The sequence below is a fragment of the Gorilla gorilla genome, chromosome 2 (assembly GCF_029281585.2).
Source record: "Gorilla gorilla gorilla isolate KB3781 chromosome 2, NHGRI_mGorGor1-v2.1_pri, whole genome shotgun sequence".
Classification (NCBI taxonomy): Eukaryota; Metazoa; Chordata; class Mammalia; order Primates; family Hominidae; genus Gorilla; species Gorilla gorilla.
Genome location: NC_086017.1, coordinates 61,778,805 through 61,794,696, shown reverse-complemented (window position 1 = coordinate 61,794,696; position 15,892 = coordinate 61,778,805). Strand labels below are relative to the sequence as shown.

At 45.2% G+C, this 15,892-nt stretch overlaps 1 protein-coding gene across 10 annotated transcripts in view; it reads left to right on the top strand.

Moving 5' to 3' along the window:
* Positions 1-6,724: 6,724 nt before the first annotated feature.
* The window catches only part of LOC101144055 (IQ domain-containing protein F1), a 143,757-nt gene continuing 134,589 nt past the window's right edge, over positions 6,725-15,892 (top strand). For 6 of the 10 annotated variants that reach the window (XR_010132826.1, XR_010132821.1, XR_010132825.1 and 3 more), the window contains exons 1-4: positions 6,793-6,842; positions 7,023-7,127; positions 7,273-7,322; positions 13,256-13,318. Coding sequence is in view for 2 of the 10 variants with exons in the window: in XM_004034241.3 (XP_004034289.1) it covers positions 6,840-6,842; positions 7,023-7,127; positions 13,256-13,318; positions 14,811-15,257 (618 nt within the window). In the remaining 8 variants the exon portion in view is untranslated. Of the gene's footprint in view, positions 6,843-7,022; positions 7,128-7,272; positions 7,323-13,255; positions 13,319-14,810; positions 15,272-15,892 lie in introns of those variants that run through there. The other 4 variants (XR_010132823.1, XR_010132822.1, XM_063703838.1 and 1 more) reach the window with 3 other exon arrangements.

Below are 15,892 nucleotides of genomic sequence, written 5' to 3'. Positions count from 1 at the left end.
TCACTCTGTCACCCAGGCTGGAGTGCAGTGGCATGATCTTGGCTCACTGCAACCTCTGCCTCCTGGGTTCAAGTGATTTTCGTGCCTCAGCCTCCCAAGTAGCTGGGATTACAGGCATGCACCACCATGCAGGGCTAATTTTTGTATTTTTAGTAGAGATGGGGTTTCGCCATCTTGGCCAGGCTGGTCTTGAACTCCTGGCCTCAAGCAGTCCACCTGCCTCAGCCTCCCAAAGTGCTGGAATTACAGGTGTGAGCCACCACACCCGACCATCTCTGGTTTCTTCTTTTTTTTTTTTTGAGATGGAGTCTTACTCTGTCATCCAGGATGGAGCGCAGTGGTGCAATCTCAGCTCACTGCAACCTCCACCTTCCAGGTTCAAGCGATTCTCCTGCCTCAGCCTCTGAGTAGCTGGGATTAGAGTCACATGCCACCACACCCAGCTAATTTTTGTATTTTTGGTAGAGATGAGGTTTCACCATGTTGGCCAGGCTCGTCTCGAACTCCTGACCTCAAGTGATCTGCCCATGTCAGCCTCCCAAAGTGCTGGGATTACAGGCAGGAACCACCTGGTTTTTTAGAAACAATTTTCTTTTCCCTTGATTTTTATCAATTTCATTATTGTCCCTATATGTAGTTTTCTTTGTATTTATCATGTTCGTATAATTTTTTGACCTGCCTTTGAGTTTGATAATCCTTTCTTTTGTTACTCTCTCTAGTGAACTATTCATTTTGGGTATTGTATTTTTCAGTTTTAGAATTTCAGAACTGGGCATGGTGGCACATGCTTGTAGTCCCTACTACTCAGGAGTATTTCTTGAGCTCAGGAGTATTTCTTGAGCTCAGGAGTTTGAGACTAAAGTGGATGATATAACAACACCCTGTCTCTTTAAATAGAAAAAATAATTGCATTTCTTGTATTCTGTTTTTTAGAGTTTCCATTTGTCTGCCAAAATTCTCCATCTTTTTATTCATTTTTTTCTACCTTTACCTGTAAATTATTTTCGATTATATGTCTATTTATATAATCTTTGTTGTTTCAAAGTCTTTGCTAATTCTAACATATGAATCATCTGTGAGTCTGCTTCTATTGCTTTTTTTCCTTTTGATTACAGGTCACATTTTTCTGCTTCTTCATGTGTCTCATTTTTAAAATTGTATGCAAACACTAGATAAAAGCAGTAGAGACTAGGGTGGGCCATTTTTCAACTAATCAGGAGTTCAGTTAGGTTGGGGCTGTTTTGACACTTTAGTTGGTTTGCATCCCCCTCAGTTTCAAATGTCTTGAGGCTGGGATCAGGCTCCTTTCTCCAGCAAAAGTGTGGAATATTAGCACTGTGAGACTTGAGAGCTCTCTCTGCTGTCCAGGCCAGCCCCTGGCTCCCTGTGCTGCTGTGGGTCCAGCAGAAGTCCCATGGGAGGGAATGGTGGCAGCAGAGGACTCACTGTGTGTGTGTGTGTGTGTGTGTGTGTGTGTGTGTGTGTGTGTGTGTGTGGCTTTTCCAGATTCCCAGTTGTCTTGCAGCTCGCATGCAGCCATTGAAAGTTCAGCTGGTTTCTCCCCATCACAGCATTTCACTGCATATGGCGGGCTTACTCCTGCAGGTCCTTGTGTCCAGAGATTTGGTACATATCCACAGGCATGAAAGCAGCCACTAACCTCCGTGCAACTAGAGAGGGACAGAGCCACTTTAGAATTCAGTTTTAGATGCTCCATACCTACTGCTGTGTGATGTTTTAAGTTTGTCAGGTGTTTTCTTATTGTGCAGTTGTTGCGGGAGTATTTTGTGACCCTCTGCATCCTAACTGGAGGTGGAGCCCTCTGACATTCCCATGCAGTGGCGTTTCTTCCTCCTTTCTGGCTACTCTGGAGGGAAGCCCTTCCATGCCCAGACCTGCCTTTATACGTCTCATTTCCTCTCTTGATGTTGCCAGGGCTTTTTATTCTTCACAGGGTGTGAGTTACCCCATATATTCTGATCAGTAATTAGATTTTTGATTTAAATTTTCTATCTTTTTTTTTTTAAAGACTGTGTCTCGTTCTGTCACCCAGGTTGGAGTGCAATGGTGCGATCATGGCTCACTGCAGCCTCGACCTCCCTGGGCTCAGGTGATTTTCCCACCTCTGTCTCCCAAGTAGGTGGGACTACAGATGCACACCACCATGCCTGGCTGATTTTTGTATTTTTTGTAGATACAGGGTTTCGTTATATTGCCCAGGCTGGTCTCAACTCCTGGGTGCAAGTGATCCACCTGCCTTGGCCTCCCAAAGTGCTGGGATTACAGGTGTGAGCCACCACACCTGGACTTTTTTGTCTTCTTCTCTCTCAAAAAACCGATGCCCACTACTTAGGTCGTGAGGAGTTTGGGGTTTATTCTTCCAGATAATGAAGCACAAGGCTTTCATGAGTATGTGTGTGTGTGTTGGTGGGGAGGTGTGGGGAGTGTTGGGAGTTGGGGGAAGTAAAAAACTGACTAGTGTTATAACAAAGGCCTGTATCCTATTATCCTCAAATGAACACATATCACACCTTCTCTGTCACACCCTCTATTAGTCCATTTTCAGGCTGCTGATAAAGACATACCCAAGACTGGGCAATTTACAAAAGAAAGAGGTTTAATTGGACTTACAGTTCCACATGGCTGGGGAAGCCTCACAATCATGGCAGAAGGCAAGGAGGAGCAAGTCGTGTCTTACATGGATGGCAGCAGGCAAAGAGAGCTAGTGTAGGCAAACCCCCATTTTTTTTTTTTTTGAGACAAAGTTTTGCTCTTGTTGCCCAAGCTGGAGTGCAATGGCATGATCTTGGCACACTGTAACCTCTGTCTCCCAGGTTCAAGCGATTCTCCTGTCTCAGCCTCCTGAGTAGTGGGATTACAGGCACAAGCCACCATGCCCAGCTAATTTTTTGTATTTTTAGTAGAAACAGGGTTTCACCACGTTAGCCAGGCTGGTCTCGAACTCCTGACCTCAGGTGATCTGCCCGCCTCGGCCTCCCAAAGTGCTGGGATTACAGGTGTAAGCCACCACGCCCAGCCCAAACTCCCATTTTTTAAAACCATCAGATCTCATGAGACTCATTCACTATCACAAGAAAAGTGCAGGAAAGACCTGCCCCCATAATTCAATCACCTCCCACCAGGTTCCTCCCACGACATGTGGGAATTGTGGGAGTTATAATTCAAGATGAGATTTGGGTGGGGACACAGAGCCAAACCATATCATTCCACCCCTGGCCCCTCCCAAATCTCATGTTCTCACATTTCAAAACAAATCATGCCTTCCCAGCAGTCCCCCAAAGTCTCAACTCATTTCAGCATTAACTCAAAAGTCCACAGTCCAAAGTCTCATCCGAGACAAGGCAAGTCTCTTCTGCCTATGAGCCTGTAAAATCAAAAGCAAGTTAGTTACTTCCTAGATATAATGAGGGTACAGGCATTGGGTAAATACAGCCATTCTAAATGGGAGAAATTGGCCAAAACAAAGAGGCTACAGGCCCCATGCAAGTCCGAAATCTAGTGGGGCAGTCAAATCTTAAAGCTTCAAAATGATCTACTTTGACTCCATGTCTGATATCCAGGTCATGCTGATGCAAGAGGTAGGTTCCCATGGTTTTGGGCAGCTCCACCCATGTGGCTTTGCAGGGTACAGGCTCCCTCCCAGCTGCTTTCACGGGCTGGTGATCAGTGTCTGTGGCTTTTCCAGGTGAACAGTGCAAGCTGGATCTACCATTCCGGGGTCTGGAGGACAGTAGACCTCTTCTCACAGCTCCACTAGGCGGTTCCCCAATAGGGACTCTGTGTGGGAGCTCTGTCCTTACATTTCCCTTCCACACTGCCCTAGCAGAGGTTCTCCATGAGAGCCCAGCCCCTGCAGCAAACTTCTGCCTGGGCATCCAGGCATTTCCGTACATCCTCCGAAATTTAGGCGGAAGTTCCCAAACTCCAATTCTTGACTTCTGTGTACTCACAGGCTCAACACCATGTGGAAGCTGCCAAGGCTTGGGGCTTGCACCCTCTGAAGCCACAGCCTGAGTTGTACATTGGCCCCTTTCAGCCATGGCTGGAGTGGCTGGGACACAGGCCACCAAGTCCCTAGGCTGCATACAGCACGGGGACTCTGGGCCCAACCCATGAAACCATTTTCTCCTGGGCCTCTGGGCTTGCGATGGGGGGCTGCTGTGAAGGCCTCTGACATGTCCTGGAGACATATTCCCCATTGTCTTGGGGATTAACATTTGGCTCCTCATTACTTATGCACATTTCTGAAGTCGGCTTGAATTTCTCCTTAGAAAATGGGGTTTTCTTTTCTACCACATTGTCAGGCTGAAAACTTTTTGAACTTTTATGCTCTGCTTCCCTTATAAAACTGAATGCTCTTAACAGCACCCAAGTCACATCTTGAATGCTTTGCTGCTTAGAAATTTATTTTGCCAGATACCCTAAGTCACCTCTCTCGAGTTCAAAGTTCCACAAATCTCTACAGCAGGGGCAAAATGTTGCCAGTCTCTTTTTGGCGACATAAGAGTCACCTTTGCTCCAGTTCCCAAGAAGCTCCTCATCTCCATCTGAGACCACCTCAGCCAGGACCTTATTGTCCATATCACTATCAGGCTTTTTGGTCAAGGCCATTCAACAAATCTCTAGGAAGTTCCAAACTTTCCCACATTTTCCTATCTTCTTCTGAGTCCTCCAAACTGTTCCAAGCTCTGCCTGTTACCCAGTTCCAAAGTTGCTTCCACATTTTTGGGTATCTTTTCAGCAACACCCCACTCTACTGGTACCAATTTACTGTATTAGTCCATTTTCAGCTGCTGAAAAGACATACCGAAGACTGGGCAATTTACAAAAGAAAGAGGTTTAATTGGACTTACAGTTTCACATGGCTGAGGAGGCCTCACAATCATGGTGGAAGTCAAGGAGGAGCAAATCACGTCTTACATGGATGGCAGCAGGCAAAGAGAGCTTGTGCAGGCAAACTGCCTTTTTTTTTTTTTTGAGATGGAGTCTTGCTCTGTTGCCCAGGCTGGAGTGCAGTGGTGTGATCTCGGCTCACTGCAAGCTCTGTCTCCCAGGTTCATGCCATTCTCCTGCCTCAGCCTCCCCAGTAACTGGGACTACAGGTGTCCACCACCACACTCGGCTAATTTTTTGTATTTTTAGTAGAGACGGGGTTTCACCGTGTTAGCCAGGATGGTCTTGATCTCCTGACCTCATGATCCTCCCGCCTCAGCCTCCCAAAGTTCTAGGATTACAGGCATGAGCCACTGCACCCAGCCCAAACTCCCATTTTTAAAACCATCAAATCTCTTGAGACTCATTCACTATCATGAGAACAGCACAGGAAAGACATGCCCCCATAATTCAGTCACCTCCCACCAGGTTCCTCCCATAACATATGGGAATTGCGGGAGTTAAAATTCAAGATGAGATTTGGGTGGGGACACAGAGCCAAACTATATCACACCCACAACTTCCCACATCTTTCAATGTATTCCCATATTCCCCACCCCCTCATCCCATTAACTTCACATCCCAGCCTCAAATGGCCTCCTCCTCTTCCCTACATTCCCCCTACAGATCCACATTGGCCTCTCCCATACTCACCCTATACATTTCAAGTGCACTTCTCAGTGACCCCAGGGGCTGTGCCTCTCATGGCCTTACCCTGTCCAGCTGGGTCTTCAGAGGCTGAGATCAGGCAGAAAGGGGCCATGCTTGTGCAGTGGCCACCTTCATCCATCTGATTGTGGCCTTGAGACCCCAGGGACAGAGGAAGACAGGAGAGCACTTGGACCCATTTGAGCCTCAGATGGAGTCCAGGCTGGTCCTCAGGCCCTCATGGGGTTGCTTGGGGACTGTGTTAGGCATGAGTCAGCAATTTAACTCTCCTCTCCAAAGGTAATCATTGGTAATAGTTTGGTATATATACCTTTTTTCTTCTTTATATTCATTTACAACATATAATGTGTATCATATAATAACTTCTGGCATAAATTATTCAATTTTATGTGTATAATTATGTTCCTGGTTTTGTTTGCATAGTGGGATCAAAAGGAACTTTAGTTTTTTACTTATAAATACATCTTTATATATTTCCTCATTAGTAATATAGATCAAATTCTTATTTTTAATAGTTATGTAGTATTTTATAGTATGAATGAACTATGCATCATTAAATTAATCCCCTATTGATTATTTAAGTTGGCTATTTAAGTTTTTTCTTTTCTTTTCTTTTTTTTTTTTTTTGAGATGGAGTCTTGCTCTCTTGCCCAGCCTGGAGTGCAGTGGCATGATCCTGGCTCACTGCAAACTCCACCTCCTGGGTGCAAGCGATTGTCCTGTCTCAGCCTCCTGAGTAGCTGGGATTACAGGTGACAGCCACCACACCCAGCTAATTTTTGTAATTTTAGTAGGGACAAGGTTTTGCCATGTTGGCCAGGCTGGTCTCGAACTCCTGACCTCAGTTGATCTGCCTGCCTCGGCCTCCCAAAGTGCTGGGATTACAGGCCTGAGCCACTGCGCCTGGCCAAGTTTTTTCAATTAAATGTTATTAGAAATGACTGGCTTTTTATAAACCTTACAGCAATGGGCCAGTATTTCTGTCATCTTGCCTTTGAAGTCAGGGCTTTGGCCATTTCTGGCAGAAAAGAATGGGCAGCGCTTTTGTCTTTCCCTTGGAGGGGGCTCACTTGTTAGGAGCCATGTGGTGCCTGAGTCACAGGTGCCCTTATGACATCACAGGCCTTTCTTCCTCCACCCTTCCTGCCTATGCTATGGCTGGATGAACACAGATGTGAGGGGATTTGAACCATCTACAATCAATCCATATGTGACCAATGGTAAGAGAAAGCCAGACACACCAGGCTTGTTAGGGATGTCCCCATAGATCTCTCAGGGTGAAGGGACCCCCTGACACTGAAGACTCTAAGAAGCCCTGGAAGCTGGGGATGTGTGCCCTATTGAATGGAGAGGGAGGGACAGCAGCCTCACTCTTGCCTTTCCCCTAATGCTGATTGCAGGAGGAGAAGCAGCCCAAAAAGACGAAGGAACCCTCAAAAGAAGATGAGACTCAGCAGAAGGAGATGCCAACCCATTTGTCCTTAGGAGCAGAGTCAAAGGCAGAGGTAGGAGGAGCCCTGACTTGGATGTCATTGATCCCATGTCCTAGTGCTTGTGGCTAGTGTCTTTTGCATGGTGCTGTTATAAGTAAAGTTTCCGTGCCACAAAAGAAATAGCACTCAAATATAAAATTTTCTTTTTAATTCTCAGCAAGGCAATGTACTTCTATAGAAGGGTGCGCCCTTACAGACGGAGCAATGGTGAGTGCACACTTGGACAAGGGAGGGGAAGGGGTTCTTATCCCTGATGCACATGGCCCCTGCTGCTGTGTCATTCCCCTATTGGCTAGGGTTAGACCACACAGGCTAAACTAATTCTGATTGGCTAATTTAAAGAGAGTGATGGGGTGAGTGGTTTGGTGGGAAAAATGGTTATGGCGGAGCAGGAAATCAGAATGAGTCAGGGTGGAGACTGAGCAGGTAATCGGAATGAGTCAGGGTGGGGACTGAGCAGGTAATTGGAATGAGTCAGGGTGGAGCCGGTAATCGGAATGAGTCAGGGGGGAGTAGGTAATCAGAATGAGTCAGGGTGGAGCAGGTAATTGAAAAAGGTTGCTTTACAAGGAAGTTAAGTTTAAAAGTAGAAGGCAAAGAATTGAACATATTGACATACTGATTCTTTGAAGAGAAATTTAGAACTCATACCTAACAACTTCTCCTCTTGCATTTCCTTACAGCTCTTTCTCTTTAAACTTCTTTAACATGTCTTGGCTTAGATGTTCTGCTTGATTTTCCAAAAGAAGAAGCTTCTCTGGATAAGGTGGAGAATAGTTAAGGGAGGTTTTAGTAAGTGCTGTTTTTATGAGCCTCTTTGCACCAACCCACGGATGCGTGGTGTGACACAGCACCCAACAAGAATAAATACACCCATTGCGGCTGCCAGGGAAGTGAGAATTGAGGCTATAATTCTTTTCCATTTACTGAACCACTTTTCTAGCCATCCTGTAAAGGGCTCATTTAACCCTGAGTTGTTGGCTAACTCATTGGACAGGGCAGTCAGACCTTGCAATGCCTTTGTTATACTTCCATCAGGGGCAGTGTTGTTTGGGATGAAGGTACAACATTGAGTTTTAATCATGATGCAAACTCTTCCTCTTTCTGCTATTATCATGTCTGAGGCTATCCTATTTTCCCAAGCCATCTGGCTAGTAGCCCCTAATTGCTCAGCTACTCCTTTAACACCATCTCTAGTGTAGTTAATACATCGCTGTTGGTTGTAGCATATGTAGTTTATTCAATCTATATTTTTATTAATTGTCTCTTAACAAAATATTGACTCAAATCCTGCAGCTATTTGATTTTAGGTTTTAAATTGATCTGGTATTCCCTGCTGGACTCCAATTGCATTTAAATAGATGTGAGAGTCAAAAGACCCATAAGGGGCTTCTCTCACTTTACGATGTCTTATTTTTCCTTCCTCTGGTTGATGAAATGCCAGGGTGAAAGGGATAGCCAATTGGACTAAAACACAAGTGCCACTTCAGATATTCAGCAGAGTGTCCAGTAAAGGTCCACCACAATACCACCACACATCCCCTCGGGGATGAACAAGGGCTGACTGATTGATAAGCTCTTGAAAATTCTTAAGCTCACTGCATCCGTTCAGGTCTCCAAGGAATGCTAAGTTTCCTCCCTGTCGTGAGAGACATGAAGTGAACTTAGTATTGGGAGATGGAAGCTGGATGACCCTCGGGGGCCAACCCACAGGGTGCCAAACTTCAGAATATAGCAGAGAGAAAGAGCATGGCACGACTTGTTACTCCAGGCTGTAGAATCCTGGAAAAGAGCTACCATGCAGCCCACAACCAGTCAACTGGAGGACCACCCTAGTAGAAAGGGGACATTCTGGGCCCCTGGCCTGCTGGGTGCACAAGCATAACAATTGCTTTTGTTTAATGTGCGGACGGAATATTTGATCCATTCCAACCAGACATTTGCATCTTGGTATCCTGTCTTAATTGCCAAAGTTTGTTTTAAGTCTTTCGCTTCTACGATAGCTATCTTGGTCTTGTTGTTAGATGGAGGAGGAGCAATTGTTCCATGTGAGACGTTTTGGAAGAAGGCTTAGAGGAAGGTGCAGGCAGTGGGGGTTCAAAGAAATGCATTTCAAAGAATCCAATATGGTCTGTCCCTGAAACCTCAACCCTCATACCATAACACTGGCTTAAAGAAGGGAACTGGCTTAGAAAAGGGAAAGAACTTTGAGGATTCAAGATAATAACCTGTATAGGATTGCACTGGTTTAGCTGACAGTTAGTGGGAGGCGGGGGCTGTCCCTCTAGTAAGATGAATGTATGGTTTTGGGAAATTACAAAAACCGGTTGGGGCAGTCCATCCTTGCTCTTTAGTGGTCCACAGAACCCTGGACCAACTATGGTATAAAAGCTCTACATTGCGGGGCAAGACTCCTGGTTGACACTGGGGTCTTTATCAAAATCTCCCAGGATTAAATGGTCCCAATTCACTAATGCCCAGTCTGAGGAGAGTCAGGAGGGACAGAGGTACTTTTCTGAAGTAGAGAGCTGTCTTTGACTTGGCAAATCCCCACAGGGTATAACAAGGCAAGCATCAAATGCAATAGTTTGAAGTGAAATTGACTTGGTTATGTTAATAACTAGATGGTCAGCAATAGAGCGAGGAAAGAAGAAAGAGTAATAGAATAGATGAAAGAGAGTTAAATTCTTCTTAGCTTTAGTTTGGTAGGGTTTTCCCCTGGGACTATGGCCCATGACTCTGGAGGGGGTGGCGCTTTCTTGACTCAGGTGTGGTGAGTCCATCCCCTTTCCGCTGTACAACAGCAGTCTCGGTGGTTAGCAGCACAGGGTAGAGTCCTTCCCAGGCTTGCTGCAGTTTTCCTTCTTTCCACCCTTTGATGAGAATGTGATCTTTAGGCTGGTGCTGGTTTACCGGAAATTCTAGGGGTGGTACCTGTGCTAAAAGACTTTTAGTTTTGAGGGAAAGGAAAAGTGGAAGATAAACCGAGTATATGATTTCTAAGAAACTGACCTTTTTGTTTTAAATGTGGGGACATCAGCAGTGGACTTTATCGTCCTTGGTGCCTTCTTACTGTGAAATTTCCTTTAGCACCTATTTTTATTAGTTTTTAGACCAAAGAAAGCCAAACACCATTTTATATTTGACAAGTTTCCTGTATGATTTTTATACCAGATAAGCTAAATTTCACCTTTATATTAAGTGTGTTATTAATGTTAAACTTAATTTTAATAAAACCTTGTAGACATATTTATCTAATTTTTGATGTCTGACCATAAGGTAAGAATTTTATAGACTGTTTTAAACCTTTTATAATTTTTGTTAAAGAGCAGGTTAATGCTTTAAGAAAAACCTGTTGTGCTTTTATTTTAATGTCCAGTTCACAGAAAAACTGGATGATACCCCTTTAACTTTAGCCAATATGTTTACACACAGAACATCCTTTACAATTAACGCTTCAAAACTTGCTTAAACCTTTAAAACAAAAAAATTTTTTAACCTTTTAATGTAGGTAAAAATCCACATTCTTATGCCTCCTTATAATCCTTTTACCAAAGGTATATTTTACTTTCCTTACACACCTTGCACATAAACTGTTTCTTCAATAGTTTTACATTCAGGAGGCCTAATTACTTTTAAATTATACAACACTTCTTGCATAAATTCTCTTGTAAAACTTTTTTTTTCATGACTTTCACAGATAATTCTTCAACATGCCTCAATTTCCTGACTTGTTGCAAACACCCCTTTCTTTAAACAACCAGTTAATTTATTTTAGGACAAGAATTTACCATATAATATTCCTTTTTACATAAATTCTCCCCCCACCCCCTTTTTTTTCCTCGAAGATGATAACCATTCTTTTCCAATGCGAACTTCCTTCATGCCTGTGGACTAGACTGTCTAAGGCCACAAGATTAGAAGTTAGGATAATACATGTTACACTGTTAACTTTTAGCCAACTTTACTTTTGTTGAAAACCTTATAAGTTTGGGATTTCAATTATTCTTTGCTATTAATAAGACCTGTTCAGTCCATATTAACTTAGAATTGGTATAGACGGCTCCTTCCTGATTCTGTAAGTACTTTAAGGCTTGGCTGAGTGCAAACAGCTTGCAGGTTTGAGCAATTTTCCTAACTCTGCTTCTACAAGAGTTTCCTTATCACTTACTGAATACCCATCGTGTCTTTTTCCCTCAATCACCCGGGAGGAACCATCTATCATCCTGTCCTGAAGGGAGTTCCTCGTAGGTCTGGTTGGACCTTTGTATGGTAATTAAGATTTAGATCCCCAGTTAGGAAACCTGGGTTAAGGGAATTTTCAGTGGTTGATGTTAAATCATCTTTTTCTAACAGAATAGCCTCATACTTCAAGGTTCTTGAGTCAGTAAGCTACCTTTTTGCTTTTTTTTTTTTTTTGACTTAGGATAGTTCTGACCTGAGGAGGTGTGTTCACAGTGAGGTGTCCTTTAAAACTTATTTTTCTACTTTCTTCTGTTAGCAAAGCAGTTGCCGTTACAGATTGAATGCATTTGGGCCACCCGCAGGTTACTGGATTAAGGATTTTTTTGTTATGAAGGCTACGGGTTGTCAGTGGCCTCAGTGCTTTCGGGCTACGCCCTTGTTTACACTGACAACAAGGTGGTATTGGAGTGTTATAGGGTCCCGGAGAAGACCTTCAATTATTAATTATAGGTTTTAAATTTACCCTGACTTTTAAAGGAAGAGGATACACTATTTTCTCTTTACTACTTCCATCTCTCTCTCTCTCTCTCTCTCTGACTCCCTCTTTGTCTTTCTGTCTCTTTCTCTCTCTCTTTGACTGTGTTTCTCTCTGACTTCCTCTCCCAGTTTCTCTTTCCTCTTTGCTGGTCTTTCCCTGCCTCTGCCAGCCGCTTATACTATTGTTCTCCCCTCTCCTTTCCCTTCCCCTAGGGGAGGTACCGTTGGGAGTGGAGCTACTCTTTCTTCCCCCAAGAAGAAAGGAAAGGGGTGTTCTGAATACTTTTCTTACTACTGGAGGTTTGTGTGAGGTTCAACCCCCTGAAATTTGCAGAAGGCTCGACCCCTCAAAGCAGGGATGTCTCGCCTTGCCTGCCCCGGAAGGCTCAACCCCTCAAACCAGGGGACGTCTTGCCTTAGTGTTGGCGTGCTGGTATAAATCCCATGGCAGGATCCGCCCTAAGCCGTAAGAGGTAGCTACAGAACTGCAGAGAGGACCCACTCACTCCATCCAGCAGTAGGACTCGTCACTGTCCACACGAACAACACTGCAAGTAGGGTTGTTTGTGATCATTCACGCACACACATTTAGCCCTCCAGAATTTGACCACCAAGGAAGTACTTTATCGGCTCCCTCAGCTTCTCCTTCCTTGGTCTGTGCACAGAGTTGTTGCCGCAGTATGTGAGGATCCTTTAAGCTAGGTTGCTGGCCAGTTTCTTTCCGCGTTGCTGAGAGCTCGCGTTGCGTTATTCCTCACACTGGGTGGGTCCTGATTTTTCACCCCTGAGGCTGCCACAAGGGGGTGGGGCATGCCTCCTCACGATGGAGAACCAGAGACCACCCCCGGAGGGGAATGTAATCACAGGCGAGCCCCCAAATTGTTATAAGTAAAGCTTCGGTGCCGCAAAAGAAATAGCACTCAAATATAAATTTTAATTCTTAGCAAGGCAATGCACTTCTATAGAAGGGTGCGCCCTTTCAGACGGAGCAATGGTGAGTGCACACTTGGACAAGGGAGGGGAAGGGGTTCTTATCCCTGATGCCCGTGGCCCCTGCTGCTGTGTCGTTCCCCTATTGGCTAGGGTTAGACCGCACAGGCTAAACTAATTCTGATCGGCTAATTTAAAGAGGGTGATGGGGTGAGAGGTTTGGCAGGAAAAATGGTTATGGCAGAGCAGCAAATCGGAATGAGTCAGGGTGGAGACTGAGCAGGTAATGGGAAGGAGTCAGGGTGGAGCAGGTAATTGAAAAATCTTGCTTTATGAGGAAGTTAAGTTTAAAAGTAGAAGGCAAAGAATCGAACATATTGACATACTGATTCTTTGAAGAGAAATTTAGAACTCATATGTAACAGTGCTGGGCTAAGAAGAGAAATAAACTCAATCTTGTCTGTTCTCTTTCCCCATTTCCTTTTCAGGCTAAAACTCCAGTTCTGGTTGAGACACAGACAGTGGACAATGCCAATGGGAAATCAGAAAAAGTATGACCTCCCAAACCACACAGGGCTGGGGCTGGGGATGTGGGGGCTGTGCTGGTGGAATGGAATGACCATGATATGGGAAGCTGGGCTCAGTTAGAAGTATGTGTGTGTGTGTGTGTGCGTGTGTGTGTATGTGTGCGTGTTTGAGCTTGTGCATGTACATGTGCTTGTGAATTAAGATTTAAAATGTGAAAGTTAAGAAAAACGATGATAGGGAAGAGATGTAAGTTTGAACTTTGGGGTGGAGGAACTTTTAATACTATGACATGTTGACGAAAAGAGAAAAGAGTTGAACTCTGCAAAATATTTGAAGAGATTTATTCTGAGCCAAGTATGAGTGACCATGGTCCATGACACAGCCCTCAGGAAGTCCTGAGAACATGTGCCCAAGGTGGTCCAGGCACAGCTTGGTTTCATACAAATTAGAGAGGTATGGGACATCAATCAAATACATTTAAGAAATACATTGGTTTGGTCCAGAAAGGTGGGACAACTCGTAGTGGTGGCTGAGAAGAGGGCAGTGTTTCCAGGCTATAGGTGAATTTATACATCTTTTGACTGACAATTGGTTGAGTTTGTCTAAAGACCTGAGATTCATAGAAAGGGAACATTTGGGTTAAGATAAAAGATTGTGGAGACCAAAGTTCTTTTGAAGTCTTGTAGTGTCTCCCCTTAGAGACAACAGATGACAAATGTTTCCTATTCAGATGTTAGTTAATCTCTTTAGGATTGAGAGGGTCTGGAAGAAAAAGATCTAGCTATGTTAATAGAGACTCAGATGCAAATTTTCCTCCACAAAGAACAGCTTTGCAGGGCCATTTCAAAATATGGCAGAGAAACATGTTTTGGGATAAAATATTTTTCTTCCTTGTCTGGTAATGTTATGCCAGGGTCAGGTTTTGAAAATAAGTCACAATATATAGGGTTAAATAAAACCCATCTGATGAGAAGTTATGATTTGTGGGGCATGACTCCCCAGACCCCTTAGATAGGAATTTGGGCAACATAGAAAAAATCAGGGTTTAGTCTTCAGACATGACAGAGGGAGAGAACAGGCTGTGGCTATGAACGGTTGTCAGGGATGAGAAGGCAGGGCCGGCAAAGGATGTGACTTCTCCAGTAGGTGGAAGGGGTCTGAAAGAAAGGATCAGGCCTGGGTGGAACATGGTAACCCTTTGACCCTATATCACAGTGTTCTTGCTGGTCAACAAGGTCCATGGAAAACTGGGTGAGGTAGCCAGGGCAGGTGTGCCCCAAGATGGGGAGGACACTGAGACCCAGGGGCAAAGTGATGTGCTTGTGGCTATCAACCAGAGGATGGCAGAGGCAGGACATCTGCCTGATCTTCTGGTTCCAGCCAGTGCCCTGCCCAGTGCTCCTGAATTCCAGAAAAAGAGACAGTTGCTGATAGGGAATCAGGGCCTTTCCTGGCGCACCCCAGAGCTGAAGCCAGTGGGGAGCATTCTCTGAAGGTCCCTTTTTTTCTTGAAAGCCCCCAGAAAACCAAAAGAAGCTCTCTGACAAAGATACGGTAGCCACCAAGATCCAGGCCTGGTGGCGGGGCACCCTGGTGCGTCGGGCACTGTTGCACGCAGCCCTCAGTGCCTGCATCATTCAGTGCTGGTGGCGGCTGATACTGTCCAAGATTCTGAAGAAGAGGCGGCGGGCAGCGCTAGAGGCCTTCTCCCAGAAGGAGTGGGCAGCAGTCACACTGCAGTCCCAGGCCCGCATGTGGCGCATCCGCAGGCGCTATTGCCAGGTGCTCAATGCTGTTCGCATCATCCAGGCTTACTGGAGGTGCCGCTCCTGTGCTTCCCGGGGGTTCATCAAGGGCCAGTACAGAGTCACAGCCAACCAGCTGCATCTCCAGCTGGAGATCTTGCTGGACTCAGGGCCTTGCATTGTGACAGAGTGTATTCCCTTCTCAATAAAGGAATGAAGTGGTCTTTTCCAGATAGTCTCTGACAAGCTTCAGGTCAGAGCAATGGATGGCAGATATTTGGCATTTCATATACCAGCTCTGAGGAATGGGCAGGGCTTGTCTGAGGCCTCACGTGGAGCAGGACTCTGAGCCTCTTTTCTAGACTGAGCAGAGACTGTGATTGATTAGCAATGTCTGCTGTAGGAAGGAAAGTTGGGGGTACAGACCCATCAATTGGCCAACTCCATGGAGCCTCATTCGTATTTACATCATTCTGTGTACATAGTGCACCCTCTCTAGGACTTGGTATAATGGAAGCCTGGCGGGTGGTGGTCATGGCAATGGCAGCACATTCTCCAGGAATTCACCCGTCTGGGTCTGGTTGCTCAGGGCTTGTTCCCCAACCCCTAGGACTGAGAGGAGCCCCCCAACCCCAAGCCCTGTGATCTTGTCTCCCTGCTGCACTGGGGGCTATGTCCTTATACTTGGCTTCTAAGAATCTGAGACCCAAACTGGAAGCTGTTAGCATAACTCAAGTCCTCATCCTCACCCCAAACCCCAACTGTCCCTTGCCCTCGAGCCCCGTATGAAAGCTAGGACTCATTTTCCTCCAGACCAGGCTGGTATGGGAGGTTCCACAGGCAAGGGGGTGG